This window comes from Dipodomys merriami, unplaced genomic scaffold (genome assembly GCF_024711535.1).
Source record: "Dipodomys merriami isolate MVZ:Mamm:240054 unplaced genomic scaffold, mDipMer1.0.p SCAF_11, whole genome shotgun sequence".
NCBI lineage: Eukaryota > Metazoa > Chordata > Mammalia > Rodentia > Heteromyidae > Dipodomys > Dipodomys merriami.
Genome location: NW_027202382.1, coordinates 36,228,860 through 36,246,509, shown reverse-complemented (window position 1 = coordinate 36,246,509; position 17,650 = coordinate 36,228,860). Strand labels below are relative to the sequence as shown.

At 55.9% G+C, this 17,650-nt stretch overlaps 1 protein-coding gene across 1 annotated transcript in view; it reads right to left on the bottom strand.

Annotated features, from left to right (window-relative positions):
• Dab2ip (DAB2 interacting protein) overlaps positions 1-12,034 on the bottom strand; it is a 179,934-nt gene extending 167,900 nt beyond the window's left edge. Inside the window, exon 1 of the mRNA XM_070012905.1 lies at positions 11,765-12,034. Coding sequence (XP_069869006.1) covers positions 11,765-11,804 — 40 coding nt within the window. The 5' untranslated portion in view covers positions 11,805-12,034. The remainder of the gene's footprint in view (positions 1-11,764) is intronic.
• Positions 12,035-17,650: the final 5,616 nt, after the last annotated feature.

Sequence of the window (17,650 nt, the reverse complement as noted above, 5' to 3'; positions counted from 1 at the left end):
TTGCTAAATTTTATTAACTAAGAAACAGAGTCCCCAAGATCAATATTTAGCCAATGTCAACGAAGTAAAGGGAGAAGGAGTCAGGACTATAATCTCCCAGATCCTGATTCTCAAGCTTGGTGCTGCCTTGGCCAAAATTGGGGAATCTGGGAAAAGTGTTTAGCCAGCTTTGGCAGAAGCTGGGAACAAAGTAATTAACGAAGTGCACGGTGACCGCTCAGCCGTGTTCTCTGTTCCCAGCTTCGGGCTAAAGCCTTTCCCCCAGCCCCCACCCTTTGCCCCAGAAACCAAGTGTCCTTTGTTGTCATTTCGTGTTACCAAACAAAACCTACTTTCAGATTCCTATTCATGCACTCATATGTTTATGCTTTCAACAGAGAGCGGCCTGGCTGGGCAGGAAGGGCGAGGAGGTGGGCGGGTCCCATCCTCCCGGGACATGGGTGGGCACCCTTGGGCCTCTCTAGGCCTTTTCTACCCGTCTGTACAAGAAGGGAGGGGCTAGGACCAGTGCTCCTTCAACCAAGGGGGCCACAAGCTCCTTGTTTCAAAGGGCAGAAACTGTCAAGTAGAAGTAAGCTGTCAGTTTAGGGAAAGGAAGGGGTTCTCCTACCCAGCTCCCCCCAACCTCTCTCTCTCTCTCTCTCTCTTTTTTTTTTTTTTGATCAGTCATGGGGCTTGAACTCTGGGCCTGGGTGCTGTCCCTCAGCTCTTCAGCTCAAGGTGAGTGCTCTACCACTTGAGCCACAGCGCCACTTCCAGCTTTCTGGTGTTTAATTAGAGAAAAGAGTCTCGTGAACTTTCCTGCCTGGGCTGGCTTTGCGCCATGATGCTCGGATCTCAGCCTCCTGAGTAAGCTAAGATTATAGGTGTGAACCACTGGCAGCATCCCCTGTGTCACTGATGTTGGTGGCATCAGGGCCCCAGCTTAGAGGATTCTGTCAGCATGCTGTCATTACAGGGGACTGAGTCCTGTAGACACTGTGTCTTGTGTCCATGTTCAGCCCTGGCATGTTTCCTAGAGGCCAGGACAGGGCCCGCCCACACTTCCATGTCTGCTTTCTTCCCTTTTTAAAAGCACATTTTTATCTTCCCGCTCTCCCTCCTCAACCAGCACTCAGGTCACTAGTTTCTAGGGAAGCCTGTGGCTGGAGAGACCAGACAGACCCGGTGTGCCTCAGGTCAGGGCCTACACAGCAGACTGTTAAGGTGCACATTCCTGGTGTTGTCACTGTTGCTAAATCACAGAAGGCTTCCTGGAGGCAGTAGGACCAAAGGTATAAGTAGGAATTGGTAAATTGGGGAAGAGGGGGGACTGCAAGTGGGGAAGAGGCAGGCACTGGGGGCCCAGGAGAGGACAAAGGCTTAATGAGTCTGGGTATTTGAGGGGCTGCCAGCCTCTCTGCCAGGCATTAGCCATTGGAGATCAAGGGGAGCTCTGTAGCATGTCACAGGCTTTTGGGAGACTGCTCAAGACGCTCTGGGCTTCCAGAGAAGAAAGTATATGTGGGGAGGGAGGGAGGATTGCCTGCTCTCCAGCCCCCCTGTGCTGGCCTTCGCCTGAAAGACTGACCCCTGACCTCTGATCCTGCCCTTGGATGAGTTTCAGGGCCCTCCGCAGGCAAAGGGCCTGTTTGTGGACAGATGCATAGGCAGAGGGCAGCTCCCAACGCCCTTCCAGCCCTTTCCATCTCACAAGCCCCTTCCCCAGCCTGTGCCCCGCCCCCTGGCCCTGCACACCCCTACTGCCCCCTCCATGGGTCCCACATAGCTCTCCAGCTATGGGGTGGAAAGGGGGGAGAGGAGGGAGGGGGGAGTTCCTCTCCTCAAACACAAGCGCTCTTGTTCTCCAGCAGCTTGGCCTGAGTGCTGGGATTCTCCTCAAATTTAGGGATCCCAGGTTAGCTGGGGGATGAGGCACTGCCATCCACAGCAGAGACACTGGAGCTCAGCAGGCTCCTGCTACAGCTTGAGCTTGAACCCATCCCCCTCTGCAGCTCCTGCCTGCTCCCCAACACATTTTTTTGGGGGGGATAGGTCTTGGGGCTTGAACTCAGGGCCTGGGCTTTTCAGCTCGAGGCTGGTGCTCTGGCTAGCTGGAACCACAGCGCCACTTCTGGTTTTCTGAGGGTTATTTGGAGATAAGAGTCTCCTGGACTTTCCGTCTCTGGCTGGCTTTGAACTGCAATCCTCAGATCTCAGCTAGGATTACAGGCGTGAGCCACCAGTGTCTGGCCTCCCAGCATTTTTTGGTGGTTAGTTGGCAATAAGAGTCACACACTTTCCTGCCCAGGCAGGCTTCAAACCTCCATCATCAGATCTCAGTCTCCTAAATAGACAGACAGGAGTCACTGGCACTGTTGACTTTCTATGCAAGGAATGGAGAGGTCACTGGAGATCTCTGGCCCCTTGTGGCTCTGACATAGTCCTTCCTGCCTCTCCCTGTAACAGGCCAAGGAACAGAGCCCTCCATGAGGACTTTGAACAACCAGCACCCGGTGGGTAGCACGTAGGCTTCAGAAGCAGGAGTGCCAAGGTTCAAATCCCAACATTGTCTCTTCCTAGCCATGTGACAGCTGACCTGGGCTCCAGCCTGCTTGGACTCTTCCTTCCTGCGGGGACTGGGACCTCCCACAGGTGGAAAGCTAGCTCAGGTGGGGAGCTGGGTGCTCTATTTGGGGTGAATCACAAGTTTAGAGCTCTTGGGAGTTCTGGGGGAAAACTCAGCACAAGCAAATCCCTCTCTTGGTCGGAACTATGCGTGCGTTTCAAGGGGCAGGAGAAAGTTCACAGTCTGGGTCTGGGAGGCAAGGCCTATCACTAGATCCTGCTCACCTCGCTGGGATCTGAATTCCTCCCCGAGGCCCAGCCCCAGCCCAGTGCCTGCCTGGGTCTCTAGCAACCAGCAGGAGTCATTGTGGAGGAGTTAAAGTAGCTAAGGTGGCCAATGTTCAACATGGGCCCTGGCACCTGCCCAAAGTTCAAAGCCTCATGGGAAGGAAAGGAATCCCTCTGCCCCACCTCTAGGATGAGGGTCCTGACCACCTCTGCTTCTGGGCCAGGCCCTCCCTCTCCATCTCTCTAGTTTCCTTCTAGAATAGCCTTCCACTGCCTTGGCCAATGGCTCTATCCTCTGTTCTCAGGGCCCAGCCTTCCACCATTAGTCAAGTAGGGAAAAGGTGCTGGACAGGAAGTCAGGTGAGGAAGTGAACACCCCCCACCTAGGAACCACGGTCTCCAAGCTCTGGCTCTTTTGAAATTCCAGCCTCACATGGAGCCTGACCCTCCCCCAGGCTCCCTGTCCACACACTCCTCTACCTGGAGGAATGCAGTCACCTGGGTGCGTGCTTCTGATTGGAGGGGAACTTACCCTCCCCCCCCCACCTCTGCTACTGACCCAGGCCGCTCTGTTCTGGCAAGAGGACTGGCCTTTTCTGTATGTTTGCCCTTCTGCTAGACAACGGGGCTCCTTCCCCACTGAAGCATTCAAAGGTCTAGGCCAGGACACAGAGGGGAGGAATAGCAGCAAGTATGGGCAAGGAGAGGAGAGAATGGCCTTGGGCGACTAGTCTAGGAGGGCTTCCTGGGGGAGGCAGACAAACCTGAATGACTGGGTGAACGAGCAGTCTCCTCAGACATGACCTGAGGCCTCTCTCCCTGTCACATCTAGAAGCACCACCACAGACTACAGAAAGCCCTCACATAGCTCCACAAGCCAGGAAACCATCTTCGTCCCTCCCATCCAGAATCTTCTCTGCCATGGATGTCTCCCTCTCAGTACAGACGCCCACCTCTTTTGCCATTCTGCCTGGTGGTCTGGAGACCAGGGATCATCCTGCCCCTTTCCTCACCCTATCTAGCTCAGCCTCTCCAGTTCTCAGTCTGGTTCAGCAGGAATCACACACACACAAGGAGGGCAAGTGGAAAACAAGAGGGCTTCCTGGAGGAGGTGAGTGGCGCCTTGGCCTCAGGATGGACCAGCGTCAAGGGTCAGCAGGCAAAGCTGAGACGGGAGAGCAGTCCAGGCAGGGTGATCCTCAAGGGCAAAGGTGACAGAGAATGGCAAGTGCCAGCGGAGATTAATTCAGGATGGTGGGAATAGATGGAGAAGGTTGTGGCAGAGACCAGGGCAGGGTGTCTGAGCGGTCAGACTGTGGCTTGCCTTGAGCCCTCTCAGTGAGTTCAGTTTTTTGTTTGGTTTTGGTTTTGGTCACGGGGCTTGAACTCAGGGCCTGAGCACTGTCCCTGAGCTCTTTTGCTCAAGGATAGCGCTCTACTGCCTTGAACCACAGGGCCACTTCTGGTTTCTTGGTGGTTAATTGGAGATAAGAGTCTCATGGATCTTCCTTTCTAGGCTGGCTTTGAACTGTGATCCTCAGATCTCAGCCTCCTGAGTAGCTAGGATTAGAGGCGTGAGCCACCGCCGCCTGGCTGTGAGTTCAGTTTTTGATACACTGGTGGATGTGGATGTTTTAGGAGGCAGGATGGACCTTGGGTGCATCTGGTTCTTCCTTTGGCCTCCATCTTGCAAGAAGATTCCAGTGGACCTTTCCCCCTTGGTGTCCACATGCCTCGGGCTGTTTCCTACTCACTCCAGCTTTGCTGGGCTCCAGGAGCTGACTTTTGGGGGAGGCTTTCCAGAGTTCGGAAGGCCTCGAATGGGGTCAGCAGCCCACAGCATAGCTAAGGCAATGGTCCCCACTTGTGGGATGAAGGCTAGACTTGGGGCATCCATTGGTCCGGCAACCTGGGTGCCAGGTCCCCATCATTACAGGAAAGATGGTGGCCAGTGCTCATCTACAAAGTGGGAATTTAATGAGTGCCAGGAAAGCCATTAGGTGGAGGAGAGCTGCAGATGGGTTTAGCAAAGATCTTCACCAGGCCTCACAAGGAGGCAGCTGCTGGCCAGATCAATAGAAGACACCATTTATCCACCCCCCTTTACCCCTCCCCTACCCCCCCCCTTGCTCCAAAGGAGAAAGTCCCTGGCTGGCTTCCGATCAAGGCTAATTCCATGTGGAGGTGCCATGAGAAACTGCTCTCAGCAAAGCTTTGTCCTGGCCCAGCCCTGCCCGGTCCAGACACAATGCCCTTCCCTCCTCCCCTCACCCCTGGCCTTCAGCCCCCGCTTTCCTGTGCAGCTTGTGGCCCCAGGCTCAGGTGCATCACTGATTCAAGCCTCTCCCTTTCTGGCCTCATTGTTTCTTACTGGCCATTCTTCCTGATTTTAGCCTCTTCCCTAAGTTCCCCCACTTCTCCACCTGCTAGGATGTCCAGAGGCCCAGGCATCATCCAGCCAGCAGATCGGAGGCACAAGAAAGCCCCTTGTACCAGGGGCCAGGCGGGAGCACAGTGTGGAAGAAAACAGCTTCTGGGAGTCCTGAGTTCAAACCACACGTGTCTTCCTCACTGGCGTAGTGGCCTAGGGCCCTCCGAGCCTTGGTGGGCTTGCAAGGACTGTAATGATCCCATTCATGCAGAACTTTGGGTGCATATGTTTCATACCTGTAATCCTAGTGACTCAGGAGGCTGAGATCTGAGGATTGACCAGGCAATCCAACCAGGCAGGAAAGTCTATCAGACTCATCTCCAATTTACCAACACACACACACACACACACACACACACACACACACACACACACACACACACACAGAGCTGTGGTTCAAGTGGTAGAGCACCAGCCTTGAGCAAAAAAAGCTAAGGGACAGCACCTAGGCCCTAATTACCAGCACACAAACAAAGCAAAACAAACACCAAAAGCAGTAACAACAAAAGAAAGCATTCAGCATAGAGTTGATCACATTGTAAGTGCTCAATAAAAAGGACCCCAGCTGGGCCTCATCTCCCCCCAGGGAAGGGCTTAAGGTGGAAGAAGGCTTCTCTGACTTCAATTCCCATGAAGCCCCTACCAGCCTGAGCCGGAGAGGGACCCAGAGCAAGATGGATTTAGATTCTCGCAACCCTTCTTCACCCCAAGTAGGCCAGGCTAGTATCATTTCACAGAGGGGGAAACTGAGGCTTGGGAGTCACAGGTCTTTGGTCAGGACCTGTTGAGTTAGTAGGGCCAGAAGGAGGCCTGAGATACCACCAGGGGGCATGTTCCTTAGATACCATCCCCGGCTGTGTGGCTTAATTTAGTCACTCTGCCTCTCTGAGCTTCACAGAGCTCATTGGGTCGGTGGGAAGGTGACAGAACGAGGCTGGTAGCTGGCACGTCACCATCCCAGAGGAGTCGAAGCCCCTAGATGGCATGTTGGCCTTCTCCTCTTCTGGGAAGGGCCACAGCTGGAGACATCAGCCCCCTGAGGGCTTCCAGCCTGAAATAGCTCTTTCATTAGACCAAGCCCATCCATTACAGCTGCTTCTGCCTTTGGCTGTCCCCCGCTGAGCCCCTGGGGTTCCTGTCCTGCCAGTAGTCCGCTCTTCATTGAACTGCTTTCCTCACATTCTCTGAAAAAGGTAGAATTTTCCATCAGCCAGCTCAGGGAGCCTGCACCCGTGGCAGCTCTGACTCTAATGACTCAGAGCCAGTGCCTCAGAACCCAAATCTCACGCTTTGCAGCCCGGCGGTCTGGGCTCAGATCATGGCTGTGGGCAGCCAATCATTCAGCTCCCTGAGCCTCAGTGTCCTCCTCGGGTTGCCTCATGCAAAGGCCCAGCCTGGCTGTGAGGACCCGAGTAGACAACCCACAATGCACCAGAGAGGTGCCCGCAGCCTGGCACAGGGCAGCTGCTCAGGTCAGTGTACGGGCAATAAAATGGCACCCATCTATGGGCCTGCCAGTGGCCCGGCCTCCACCTGGCCCTGGGGACAGATGTCCTTGCTGGTAAGGGTCAGGAAGAGCCAAGGCACTGAGCTCCTGAGCGCCACATTCGCAGGATTGCCAATCCCCACTGGCCTCTTCCAGGTCCTCCCCCAGTCTGTCTGACCCCCAGCCAGAGTCCAGTGCATGACCCCGGCTCCCCTGGGGTATAGGGAGCAGGGCACTGCAGGCAGGGCAGGCCTGGGTGGGCCCACTCATCAGAGGGGTGGCTGAGTCTGGGGAAGGAGCAGGGACCTGCTCCAGGCCACCCAGCAACGGCGGGGGGGGGGGGGGGGTGTTGGCAGGAGGGATGGGGGGGTGAGGCGCGGGCCACAGGGGAGACCAGTGCCAAGGGCTGAGGCTTGGGAGCTGAAATGGCCAGCACTGGAACATTATGGACAAAGAGTCCAGTGCCCCAAAATGACAGTCACTTTTTGGGGGGAGGGTCTGTCGTGGGGCTAGAACTCTGAGCCTGGGCGCTGTCCCTCAGCTCTTCAGTTCCAGGCAAAGCACTCTACCACTTGAGCCACTGCTCCACTTCCAGTTTTCTGGTGGTTTATTGGAGATCAGAGTCTCATGGAGTTTCCTGCCTGGGCTGGCTTTGAACCACGAGCCTCAGATCTCAGCCTCCTGAGCAGCTAGGATGACAGGCGTGAGCCACCGGTGCCCGGCTGCCAGCCACTTTTTTTTGTAGCTCTCATTCCAGGAAGGATGAGGGGAGGGGCGACTGAAGGGTGGGTGGTCCCATTCACTCCTTCACTCAGTACTCAGCCACTCTGCTTTTAACTCATTCATTCATTCTCTCACTCATTTACTCATTCGTTCACTCATTCACTTACCCACTCATTCATTTGCTACTCTTTTAACTCACTCAAGCACTCAATTACTCATGCACCCACCCACTCACTCCTTCACTCATTCATTCATTCACTCCTCATTCATCTACTCACTAATTCACTTATTTATTCACTCTTTTACTTATTCACACATTCACTCATCATTCACTCATTCATTCACTGAGTCACTCAACCACCCATTTACTCATTCATTCACTGGTCCATTCACTCAGTCACTTGCCCATACATTCATTTACTACTCTTTCAACTCATTCATTCATTCACTTGTCCATTCACTTGTTCACTCATCCATTCACTCAATGGCTGTGTGCAGCCCCTCCTCAGGCCCAGGCGAGGTGTGAGGTCCTGAGGATACAGTGGTAGTAAAGACACGGCCCTGCCTGCCCCCCTCCCCCCAACATCCTTACTCTTAAGCATCAGTCAGGCGAGAGTGTCAACCTATATGCTTGGAGTGTGGCAACCAAAACCACAGGCCTCGTGAGCACGGGAGAGAGAGCATTTGGCAGAGCGGGGTCTTCCATTAGGGTTGGCCTGCTGTCAGGCCCTCTTTCTTCCCCTTCTCTGCCAATCTTAAGACAGATGGAAGAATGTGCTTTTCTGAAGGACAGATTTTTTTGCAGGTGGGGGGTTGGGGGGTGGGGGGGTAAGGGAGGCTCTGGATTTGAGGCCGGATTTCACATCCCTAGCCCAGGATGGCCTCACGCTTGAGCTCTTCCTCCTCAGACTCTTTTTTTTTTTTTTTTTTTGGTCAGTCGTGGGGCTTGAACTCTGGGCCTGGGCACTGTCCCTCAGCTCTTCAGCTCAAGGCTAGTGCTCTACCACTTGAGCCACAGTGCCACTTCCAGTTTTCTGGTGGTTAACTGGAGATAAGAGTCTCATGGAGTTTCCTGCCTGGGCTGGCTTTGAACCAGATCCTCAGAGCTCAGCCTCCTGAGCAGCTAGGATGACAGTTGTGAGCCACCGGTGCCCGGCTTGCCTCAGCCTCTTGAGTGCTGGGATTACAGGCATGCATCACCATGCCTAGTAAAGGAACAGATCTTGTCTGACCCTCACATCATGTCTGTATAGGGAAACTGAGGCCTGCCCATGAGGAGCTCTGCAGCGGGGTCACCACACAGCCTCTCTGCTCTCTCCTGTGCATCTTCCCACATTGGCTTGGAGCTCCCCCTGTGGCTGCGACCTGAGTCTCCCTCTAGGCCACTTCTGGTCCTCTGTGGGGGGGGCCCTGTCTGTATTGCAGTACCGGTGGCTGCCTCCCCATGCACCCCACAGGCCCAGCCCCTGCATCCTGGGGAAGAGTGAGCTCAGGACAGGTGTGAAGCAAGGGACGCAGCCCAGAGCTCACCCCAGCTCCACCACACCCGACGCTGGCCCGCCCAGACCCCACCAAGAACCTTAGTCTGCCAGCCCCCAACCGAAAGCACCCCATACCTGTCAGCACCAGAGAAGCTTCTAGATCCTGCCAAACCCTTCATCTGTGCCATTCTCCCCCCTCCCCACCTGCTGCACCTCTATTAGGGATCCCTTCCCTCCCTTCCTCATCCATCAAGTATTTGCTGGGTGCTTACTGCATACCAGGAGACAGCCAGAGGCAGGGCAGACTGGGAACTGGCAGATTGGGGGGGGGGGGCACCCAGATTAAACACGTGACAAAGCCATGCAAACAAAAACTCTCTAAGACAAGAGAGACTATGAGAGTTGGGCCTAAACTTCATTATTTCATGGCTTGGGGACAGGGTAATACATGACCTAGGGGAAGGCTTTTTGAGGAGGTGACTTTTCAGTGGATTTGGGGAATGAGAAAAAAAGGAGTTGGTTTAGTGTAGACTGAGAGGACAATCCTCTCCCTCCCCCCCCACCGCCCCAAGCAGAGGCATGTGCAAAGGCCCTGGGGTGAGATGGACTTGGAAACCTATGATTATGGCAGAAGCTGGGAGAGAAAAGGAAAAACCAATGGTGCCAGGTGAAGAGAGGGTTTTGAAAAGAGGGTGAGGTGGGAGGAGGAGAAGGTCAGGGAGGGAAGGTTTCTGGGTCCTCAACCAGACTTACATGGAGGAGCTGTAACCAGAGGCCTGCAAGGCTGCATTTGGATAGAGGCTCTATGAGCCAGTTCCCTGAGCCCAGAGGATTAGTGTCCCCATGGGAACACAGCAGCGTGCCCCTTGTTCGCCCTCTCCACTTGCACACTTGCTCCCTGAGCCATGGGAAGACTGAGCTGAACGTAGCCACCTGCAAGCCGGGAAGCAAGCCTCCACGGACACTCGGTCTCAACCTGCTGGACTGTGGGCCTTGGAACACCTCACTTCCAGAACATGGAACTGTTGTTGTTCCTGAAACTTCCATCGTGTAAGCCTCCCTGTCTCTAATACATCAACACCACAAGCAGCTGACAAAGACAGTCCTTGATTTACTCAGGGGAGGAGTCGCCTCCTCCAGGCAGCCTTCTAAGACTGCAAGTGTGGGCTTAGAGCCTTGGCTTACTCAGCTCAGAGTAGGTGTGTCTCCCAGACTAACCTGGGGGTGTCATGAAGGCTCATTTTTAGACCCCACAGCCCAGTCCAAGACTTGAAATGAAGGTTGAATGAATGAATGAATGAATGAATGAATGAATGTAGACCAGAGTCCAGACAGAAGGAGGGACCTGCTTCCCTTGCTGCTCTGGCCCAACATAGCATCTCGGAGGCTAGCTGTGTGGGAGGCCCGGGCTGTGAGGCCAGCCTCCACCAGCTACGCCTGGGACCTCCCACCCGGCCTGCCTCCTTGCCAGGCCTTCCTCTGTCTCGGTGCCTCTTCCTCAAGTCCCAGACCCCTCTCTGCCCGAGGCGCACCTACGGATGCCAGCAGCAGGCTCCCCAACGGGCCAAGTCAAGGGGGCCCAGTGTGCCCAGTGCCCTACAGGGAGGGGAAAACAAGCCTCAGTTTCCAGCTTGGCCATGGCTGCCCCTCCCGCTCTCCCTGGAGGCACCAGAACCCCCCCCTCCCAGCCCTGGTAGGTTGGGGTGAGGGGGGGAACTCTTCCAGACCAGGAGCTGTTCTTTCTCCTTGATTCCCTCCCCCCCTCTCTCCCTTGTCCCCCCTCCCCCCACTCCCCACTCCGCCAGCCACTAAACCCCATCTTTTCTCTTAGGATGAAATACCCCCAGCCCTCACACCCAGCCTGGCACCCGGCACTCCGAGGTCAGCCACAGGCCACCCGATCGATGGCCAACGTGCCAAGACCTGGGCTGGGCCTGGCCACACTCCCCTGGGGCCTGCAGCTCCAAACGTGGCACAGCCGTGTCCCCAAGGCACTGGCCACGGGGGAGGGGGAGGTAGGAGGGAGAGGGAGGGTTAGGTCCAGGAATGGGGTTTTGACACTGGACCAGGCTGGGGTTGGGGGGAGGAGAGCGGACGTTCTATTTTTAGTGGAGACCATGGTCCTAAGAGGAAATGGAACCCCTAAAAGGCAGCCTCTTCACATCTCATCTTTGAGGTGAACAGAGCCTTCCTCCCCCACGAGCCCCTCCCAACCTGCTCTTCCCTCCCCCCACCCCTGCCCCGTGCTACCCAGAGATGGACACTGTGTGGCCAACAGCCCGACCCCATGGGGCAGTGCCAGGAGCCCCATGCTGGTCCCTAGGGAGCCCCAAGCTAGCAGAAACTCCCCCCTAGAGGGGCCTCGGCCTCTGTCCCAGACAACTTCGCCCAGGACTCACTCTGTGGAGGAGCACTTGGAGCTTGCGTCCTGCCTTTTAGTCATAAGACAGCCCCGCTGCGGGCTCTGTGTCTGCGCACAGTACGGGAAGATGTCACACTCATTCAATTAGCCGCTGAGTCTGAGGGCCAGCCGGGGACCTGCAAACTTCCTTCCCTCTCTTCTTAGCCAAGAGCCAAACACAAACAAACCAAAAAACTCTCTCCCTTCCCCAGCCCCTAGCCCAGTGCCCGAGGCCCACAGGAGACCCCCCCCCAGCCTCCCCTTCCCACCATTCCCCCCTTTGCCTGGTGATCTGGGCACCCATGCACCCCCAGAGCCCTGAGACACGCAGTTGCCCGGCTGTTGACTTCGATTCCTGAAGCAGAGCAAAGTCTGCCGCAGCTGAAATGCCCAACTCCACCACCTACCGTAAGAGCCGCCTGGGTCCAGGAGGGAGTCGGGCTCCATGGTGCTCGGGCCCCTGGGCCGTGGCCCTGCCTGATTTATGAACTGAGGCCGTCTCCATGAGCGCCGGCCTTTCTGCTTTTGTATTCCATCTGGCGGCTTTTCCAACTAGATGACTGGGTCTTGCTGGGCGCAGGCCGCTCTCCGCCCCCCCCTGCATCCAGCACATTTAAAGTAGCAGTCACCTCTTTCTCCTCTCCCCCCGCAGCCTGGGCTGGAAACATTAGAAGGGACCGAGGCGGCGAGATGTCTAAAATAGGAAGACGCTGGGCCCCGGCTGCCCGCGATGCTGGGGGAGCCGGCCAGCCTGTGCAGATGGGAAGAAGACAGAGAGACAGGACCACATCTGGAGGCTGGCTGGGGGTTGGGGGGTGGCTGTGGGAAGAGGGGGAGGCTGACCCACTTGTAGGAGGGGGTGGGGGGCTGTGTTAGGTGTCTAAGCCCACAGGGACTTCTCCCAGGCCCTGCTGGAACCTCCCACTCAAATCTGTTCCCAGACATTTCCTGCAGTGGGGGGGGAGGGGGGGCAGAGATTGACTCATCCATCCATTCAGTTAGTGGCTCTTTTTTTTTTCTTTTTTCTTTTGGAGGGGGAGCATCTCTCCCTCCAGGGGAAGCAGCTGACAGGTAAACAGGGCATTGCAATGTGCGCCGGGCACAGGGAAGGGTCTTGTGTGGACCTGGGGAGGTGGTCAGGGCAGGCTTCCCAGAAGAAGGGGCACCTGCACTGGGGCTTCGAGCTTGTCTAGGAGTTAACCCAATAAAGGAGGAGGATTGGGAATGCAGTAGCTAAAGACTGCAGGAGACATTGGCTGCCCGCACCCCCCCCCCAGCCCTCCAGATACATCCAGGTGGGTGGGGGAGGGTGGACAGAGGCAGGGATGGGCCCGGTTGCGCCTGTGGGCGCAGGCCTCAGTTGGTCCAGGGAATCCTAGCTGTCCTGAGCCATGGCCTCACTGCTCACTGTTTAAGAGAGGGTGGGTCACAGGGCAGGGCTGGACCAGGTGTCTACAATCCAAACAAGAATAATTAAGGGAACCGGGTGCCAGTGGCTCACGCCTGTCATCCCAGCTACTCAGGAGCCTGAGATCTGAAGAGCTCAATTGGAAGCCAGCCCACGCAGACAAATTCAAGACTCTTCTCTCCAATACACCAGCAAAAAGGCCTGAAGTAGAGGTGTGGTTCAAGTGGTAGAACACCAGCCTACATTGCACAACAACAACAAAAAACTAAGCAAGAGGAGCAAGGTCCTGAGTTTAAGCCCCAGAACTAGCAAAAGCAAAAACAAAAAAACTATGGCACTGGGCTTGGTGGTGATGCCTGTAATCCCAGCACTTCGGAGTCTAAGGTAGGAAGATCTTAACTTGGAGGCCACAGAAACAATGACCATCTGAAAGAACAGCAAACGCCAGCCACACTCAAGTCACACAGTGAAAGGGGGCACAGGTTGGGGGCATTTACCCCCCAGGTCCCCCTCGAGGGGATACCCTTTCTAGTAGAATCAGCTCACCCAGGTCACAGGTGGAGACAGTGCTCTTTGGACGGTGAATGGCTTGTCCAGGGGAGGGAGAGAGTCAGGGACGGATGACGGAGGGACAACGATGCACTCATTCCTGCCCAGCTGGTGGGGGCAGGAGGGCCGCCTGGAGGAGGCAGCGTCTGACCTGGCAGGGAGAGAGGACGGATATGGATGGACTGCCAGGACAATAGAAGGCATCAAGGCAGGGGGTTGGTGGAAACTGGGGCCTGAGGCCTATCTGGAAGAAAGGGTCAGGGGTCAGGGGTCAGAGGCCAGGGCCAGGGAGGGCTGCCCACCAGCCTGGGGGGGAGGACGGGGAGGGGGCCTTGCTCGAGGTGGAAGGGCACGTGTACAGCCCAGAGGCATCAGGCAGAGATGACCTCCTTTCAGTTCCCACCCGGATGTCCCTGCGCTGGGCACTGGAGAAACCCCGCTGCCCCCCCCCCCAACACCAGAAGCCCGGCCTCAGTGACCTGCTTTTGGGAGAGATGGCTCAGGAAAGGGGGTGGAGGAGCGGGGAGGCAGGGATGGAGGCAGGAGGGGCCAGGCGAGGGGCCAAGCCATGGGTGGCAGGGTCCTGACAGCTGTCCGCTGCTGGACAGCTGTTCACAGAGAACCAGTGACTGTTGACGTGGCCAGGCCACAGAGGCTCCTCCTGTCCCCTCCCCCTTCCTGTCCATCTTGGATGACAGCTCTCACCATCGGCTGTCTTAATTACAGGCAGATCAGGCCCACCCAGGCCAGCTGCAGGTCCCAACTCCTCCTCCTGCCTAATCCTGGGGCAGGCTGTGTGGGGGTGGACAAGGATGCCCCAGCCAATAGGCAAGTTCAATAGGTTGATCCCCGCCCCCCACCGGGTGAAGAGAGCACCAGGGTCTATTTGTACACAGACGCATGGAGTCTGCTTGTGTTGTCTGTGCCAGTCAGTAGCAGGGCTCGACCTCGGGGCCTGGATGCTGTCCCTGAGCTTTACCACTCAAGGCTGGCGCTCTACCATCTGAGCCACAGCCCTACTTCTGGGTTTTTGGTGGTTCACTGGAGCTAAGGCTCTCCTGGCCTTTCCTCTCCTGGCTGGCTTTGAACTGTGATCCTGAGATCTCCTGAGTAGCTAGGATTACAGGCGTGAGCCACTGACCTTGGACATCAGAGTCATTCAGACAGAAACCCTAGTTTGCTTCAGCCTGGTAAGGAGAATGGGAGCGACCCCAGGCTCGGTTTACATTGGACCAAGCTGAGGCTTAAAAGAAGAGACTTGATTTTAGCCTCTCAGGGTGCACTCCTCACTCCAGTCCCCCCACCCCAGAGCAGGAAAGAAGGGCTAGGAGAGAGACAGGGAGACAGGGTGGTACCCACAGGCAGGGGTGTGGCCCGTGTGTGTCGGGGGGTGTCTACTGGGAAGGGAGTTGGGTTAAGCTGGCAGCCTTCCCACACTGGGCCCTCATTTTATGAATGAGCTATATTTAGCTATTCCAGCAGCGGCTTCCCTCCCCTCCTAGGGTTCGCTCACATCTACATGGTCGCCAGGCTCCTGATGTAGCCGCAGGGTGGCCTCACAGTGGCCGCACGACCGTCCCCACTAGCTGTTCATGAAGGCCAACGTGGCTTCCGGGAAGATCATGCGCACATCTGTCCAGTACTGTCTGTAGCTCTGCAGCTCTGTAGCTCTAAGGTCTAGGTAGTTGCTGCGTTTCTACCTTCCCAGTCTGGCACAAAGGGCCGGCACGCCCCACCTGACTTTTCCACTCCTTCCAGAAACAACTCTCAGTGCTGATTTTCTGTCTGCCCCTTCTAGGACCTGGAGTGGCTAATATTCCTGTCATCTAAGATCTCATAGGCTCTCAGTGGGAAAGGGGGGAGGCATTCAGAGCCTTATATCAGGGTTCAATTTAGTTTTAGTGTGTGTGTGTGTGTGTGTGTGTGTGTGTGTGTGTGTGTGTGTGTGTGTGTGTGTGTGTGTGGTCAGTTGTGGGGTTTGAACTCAGGGCCTGGGCACTGTCCCTGAGCTTTTTGGCTGAAGGCTAATGCTCTACCACTGGAGCCACAGCACCACTTCTGGTTTTCTGGTGTTTAACCAGAATAAGAGTCTCACAGACTTTCCTGCCTGGGCTGGTTTTGAATCATGATCCTCAGATCCCAGTCTCCTGAGTAGCTAGGATTACAGGTGTGAGCCACCTGCACCTGGATTACAAGTTTGCTTTTGAACAGTGACTCGGCCAGAAAGTGGAGACTTCTGTGCCAAGACCAGGGGCTGAGCATCCAGGAGTAGACTGAGCCTGGACAGGCTGTGTAGAAATGAACTCGGTGGGCAGGAGAGTCAGATGGAGGGCCAGTATGGCTGGATGGGTGGATGGGCAGAAGAATGGACCAAGAGAAGACAAAGAAGACCAAGAGGTTTCAGAGGCCACATCACAGAGGGCCTCGTGAGCCAGCCAGGGGGCGTGGGGGACCCAAGGCCGGAGCAGGAAAGTGACTCAAGGAGCTGTGTGGCGGCTGTGTAGAACGTGGCCTGAGGGGGGAAGCCAGGTGGAACACTGCGGTGGCCTTTACAAGTGAAGGATGCAGAGACCTGTGCCAGGAAGTGGTCGTGGAAGGGGTGTGTATGTGGTGGTGATGGTGGGGGGGGACACACAGATTTGGACCTAGGTGCTGCTGAATGGTGAGACAGAGAAGAAGAGGTAAGTAGAGTTTGGCCGGGAGGCTTAGGGCCTGGGCTATCAGACTGCTGGCAGAGCTGCGAGCAGCTGGAAAGCTGAAGGAGGGGGAGCTCTCCTGGGGCTCTGCTTTGGTGAAGTAGACAATGAGGACATCAAGGGACAGCGCCAGCTGCGGCCTCAGACCCGCAGAGAGCACAGCACCAGTCACCCAGCCTGGCCTCCAGGGGGCGCTGTCCTTCCCCATGCAGAAGGGAAGCCAGCCCCACATCTGGCTGAGCGGAGGGGACAGCAGCTAGGATGGTGGAGGGGACAGGAGCCGGCTTTTTCCTGATGGTCAGCTTGCTCCTGGACTTCCCGCCAGGCAGGCCACAGCCAGCTGGCCAGCTCCTAAGTGCTCTGCCTCTGCCTAGCTCTAGGCTGGGCCCAGCAGAGGGAGGCAGACCCCGAACAGAGCCGGTAAGTACAGGGTGGAAGGGGAGGGTGAGGGCAGAAGGCTCAGCTCAGCAGAAACAAGAAAAGCTTTGAAGCCGGTGCCAGCGCTTGCCTGTAATCCTATCTGCTCCAGAGGCAGAAACCTGGAGAGCTGCAGTTGGAGGTCAGCCTAGGTAGAGAAGTCTGTGAGGGATTCCATCTCCAATGAACTGGCAAAAAGCCTGGCCAGAGGCATGGCTCAAGTGGAAGAGCGCCAGCCAGGAGCAACAGAGCTGAGTGAGCATGAGGCTCTGAGTTTAAGCCCTGGTGGAAGGAAGGAAGGAGGGAGGGAAGGAGGGAAGTGAGGGAGGTGAGAGGGATGATCAGCTGATGGAGGGTACCTGTGGCATGTGGGATGGTGGCCCAGGCAGCTGGACCACAGAGCTGCCCCGTGTGCTGGGTCAATCGTGCTACAGATCAGGGTTGGAAACTTTCTGGAAGCTTCCAGACAGTAACTATTTTAGGCTGTCTGAGTCTGTGGCTCACATAAACGAACAAGTGTGGCTGAGTTCCAGTAAAACATGGTTTTAGCTGGGCTCCAGTGGCTCTCGTCTGTAATCCTAGCTGCCCAGGAGACTGAGATTGGAGGATTGCCGTTCGAAGCCGGCCCGGACAGGAAATTCTGAGAGACTCTTCATCGCCAATTGACCACCAGAAACCCAGAAGTGATGCAGTGGCTCAAGCAGAGTGTTAGCCTTGAGTAAAAGAGCTCAGAGACAGTGCACAGGGCACTGAGTTCAAGCCCCATGACAAACAAAAAAAATTTAAAAACAAACAACAACAAAAACCCCTGGTTGTGCTGAGACCCTGATCAGCCTTTCCTACTGTTTTCTGAAATAGTATTGTCTTTTGATCCCTGCCCCCCCCACCCCCAACCATTTGAAATTATAAAAAACAACCAACCAATTCTTATCCCACAGGCTGCATAAAAACAGGTGCTGGTGGGGTTTGCCCATCCCTACTTCCTGTGAGATGGGGCACTTGAAGCCCAACTGAGGCCAGGCAGGAAAGGGACCCCAGGGCCCTGGCAAAGCTTTCCGGGTGATACGGTCAGAGGCTAGCAACTGATTTCCTCACGCACTGCTGAATTGATTTTAGAGTATTCACCTGCCCCTCTTCCCACCAGCCTCTCATCAAACCACTGCCTACAATGAAGCAACTAGAAAAATGTGTGCTGAGATCAAGTGCTCTTTAAACATGTGAGT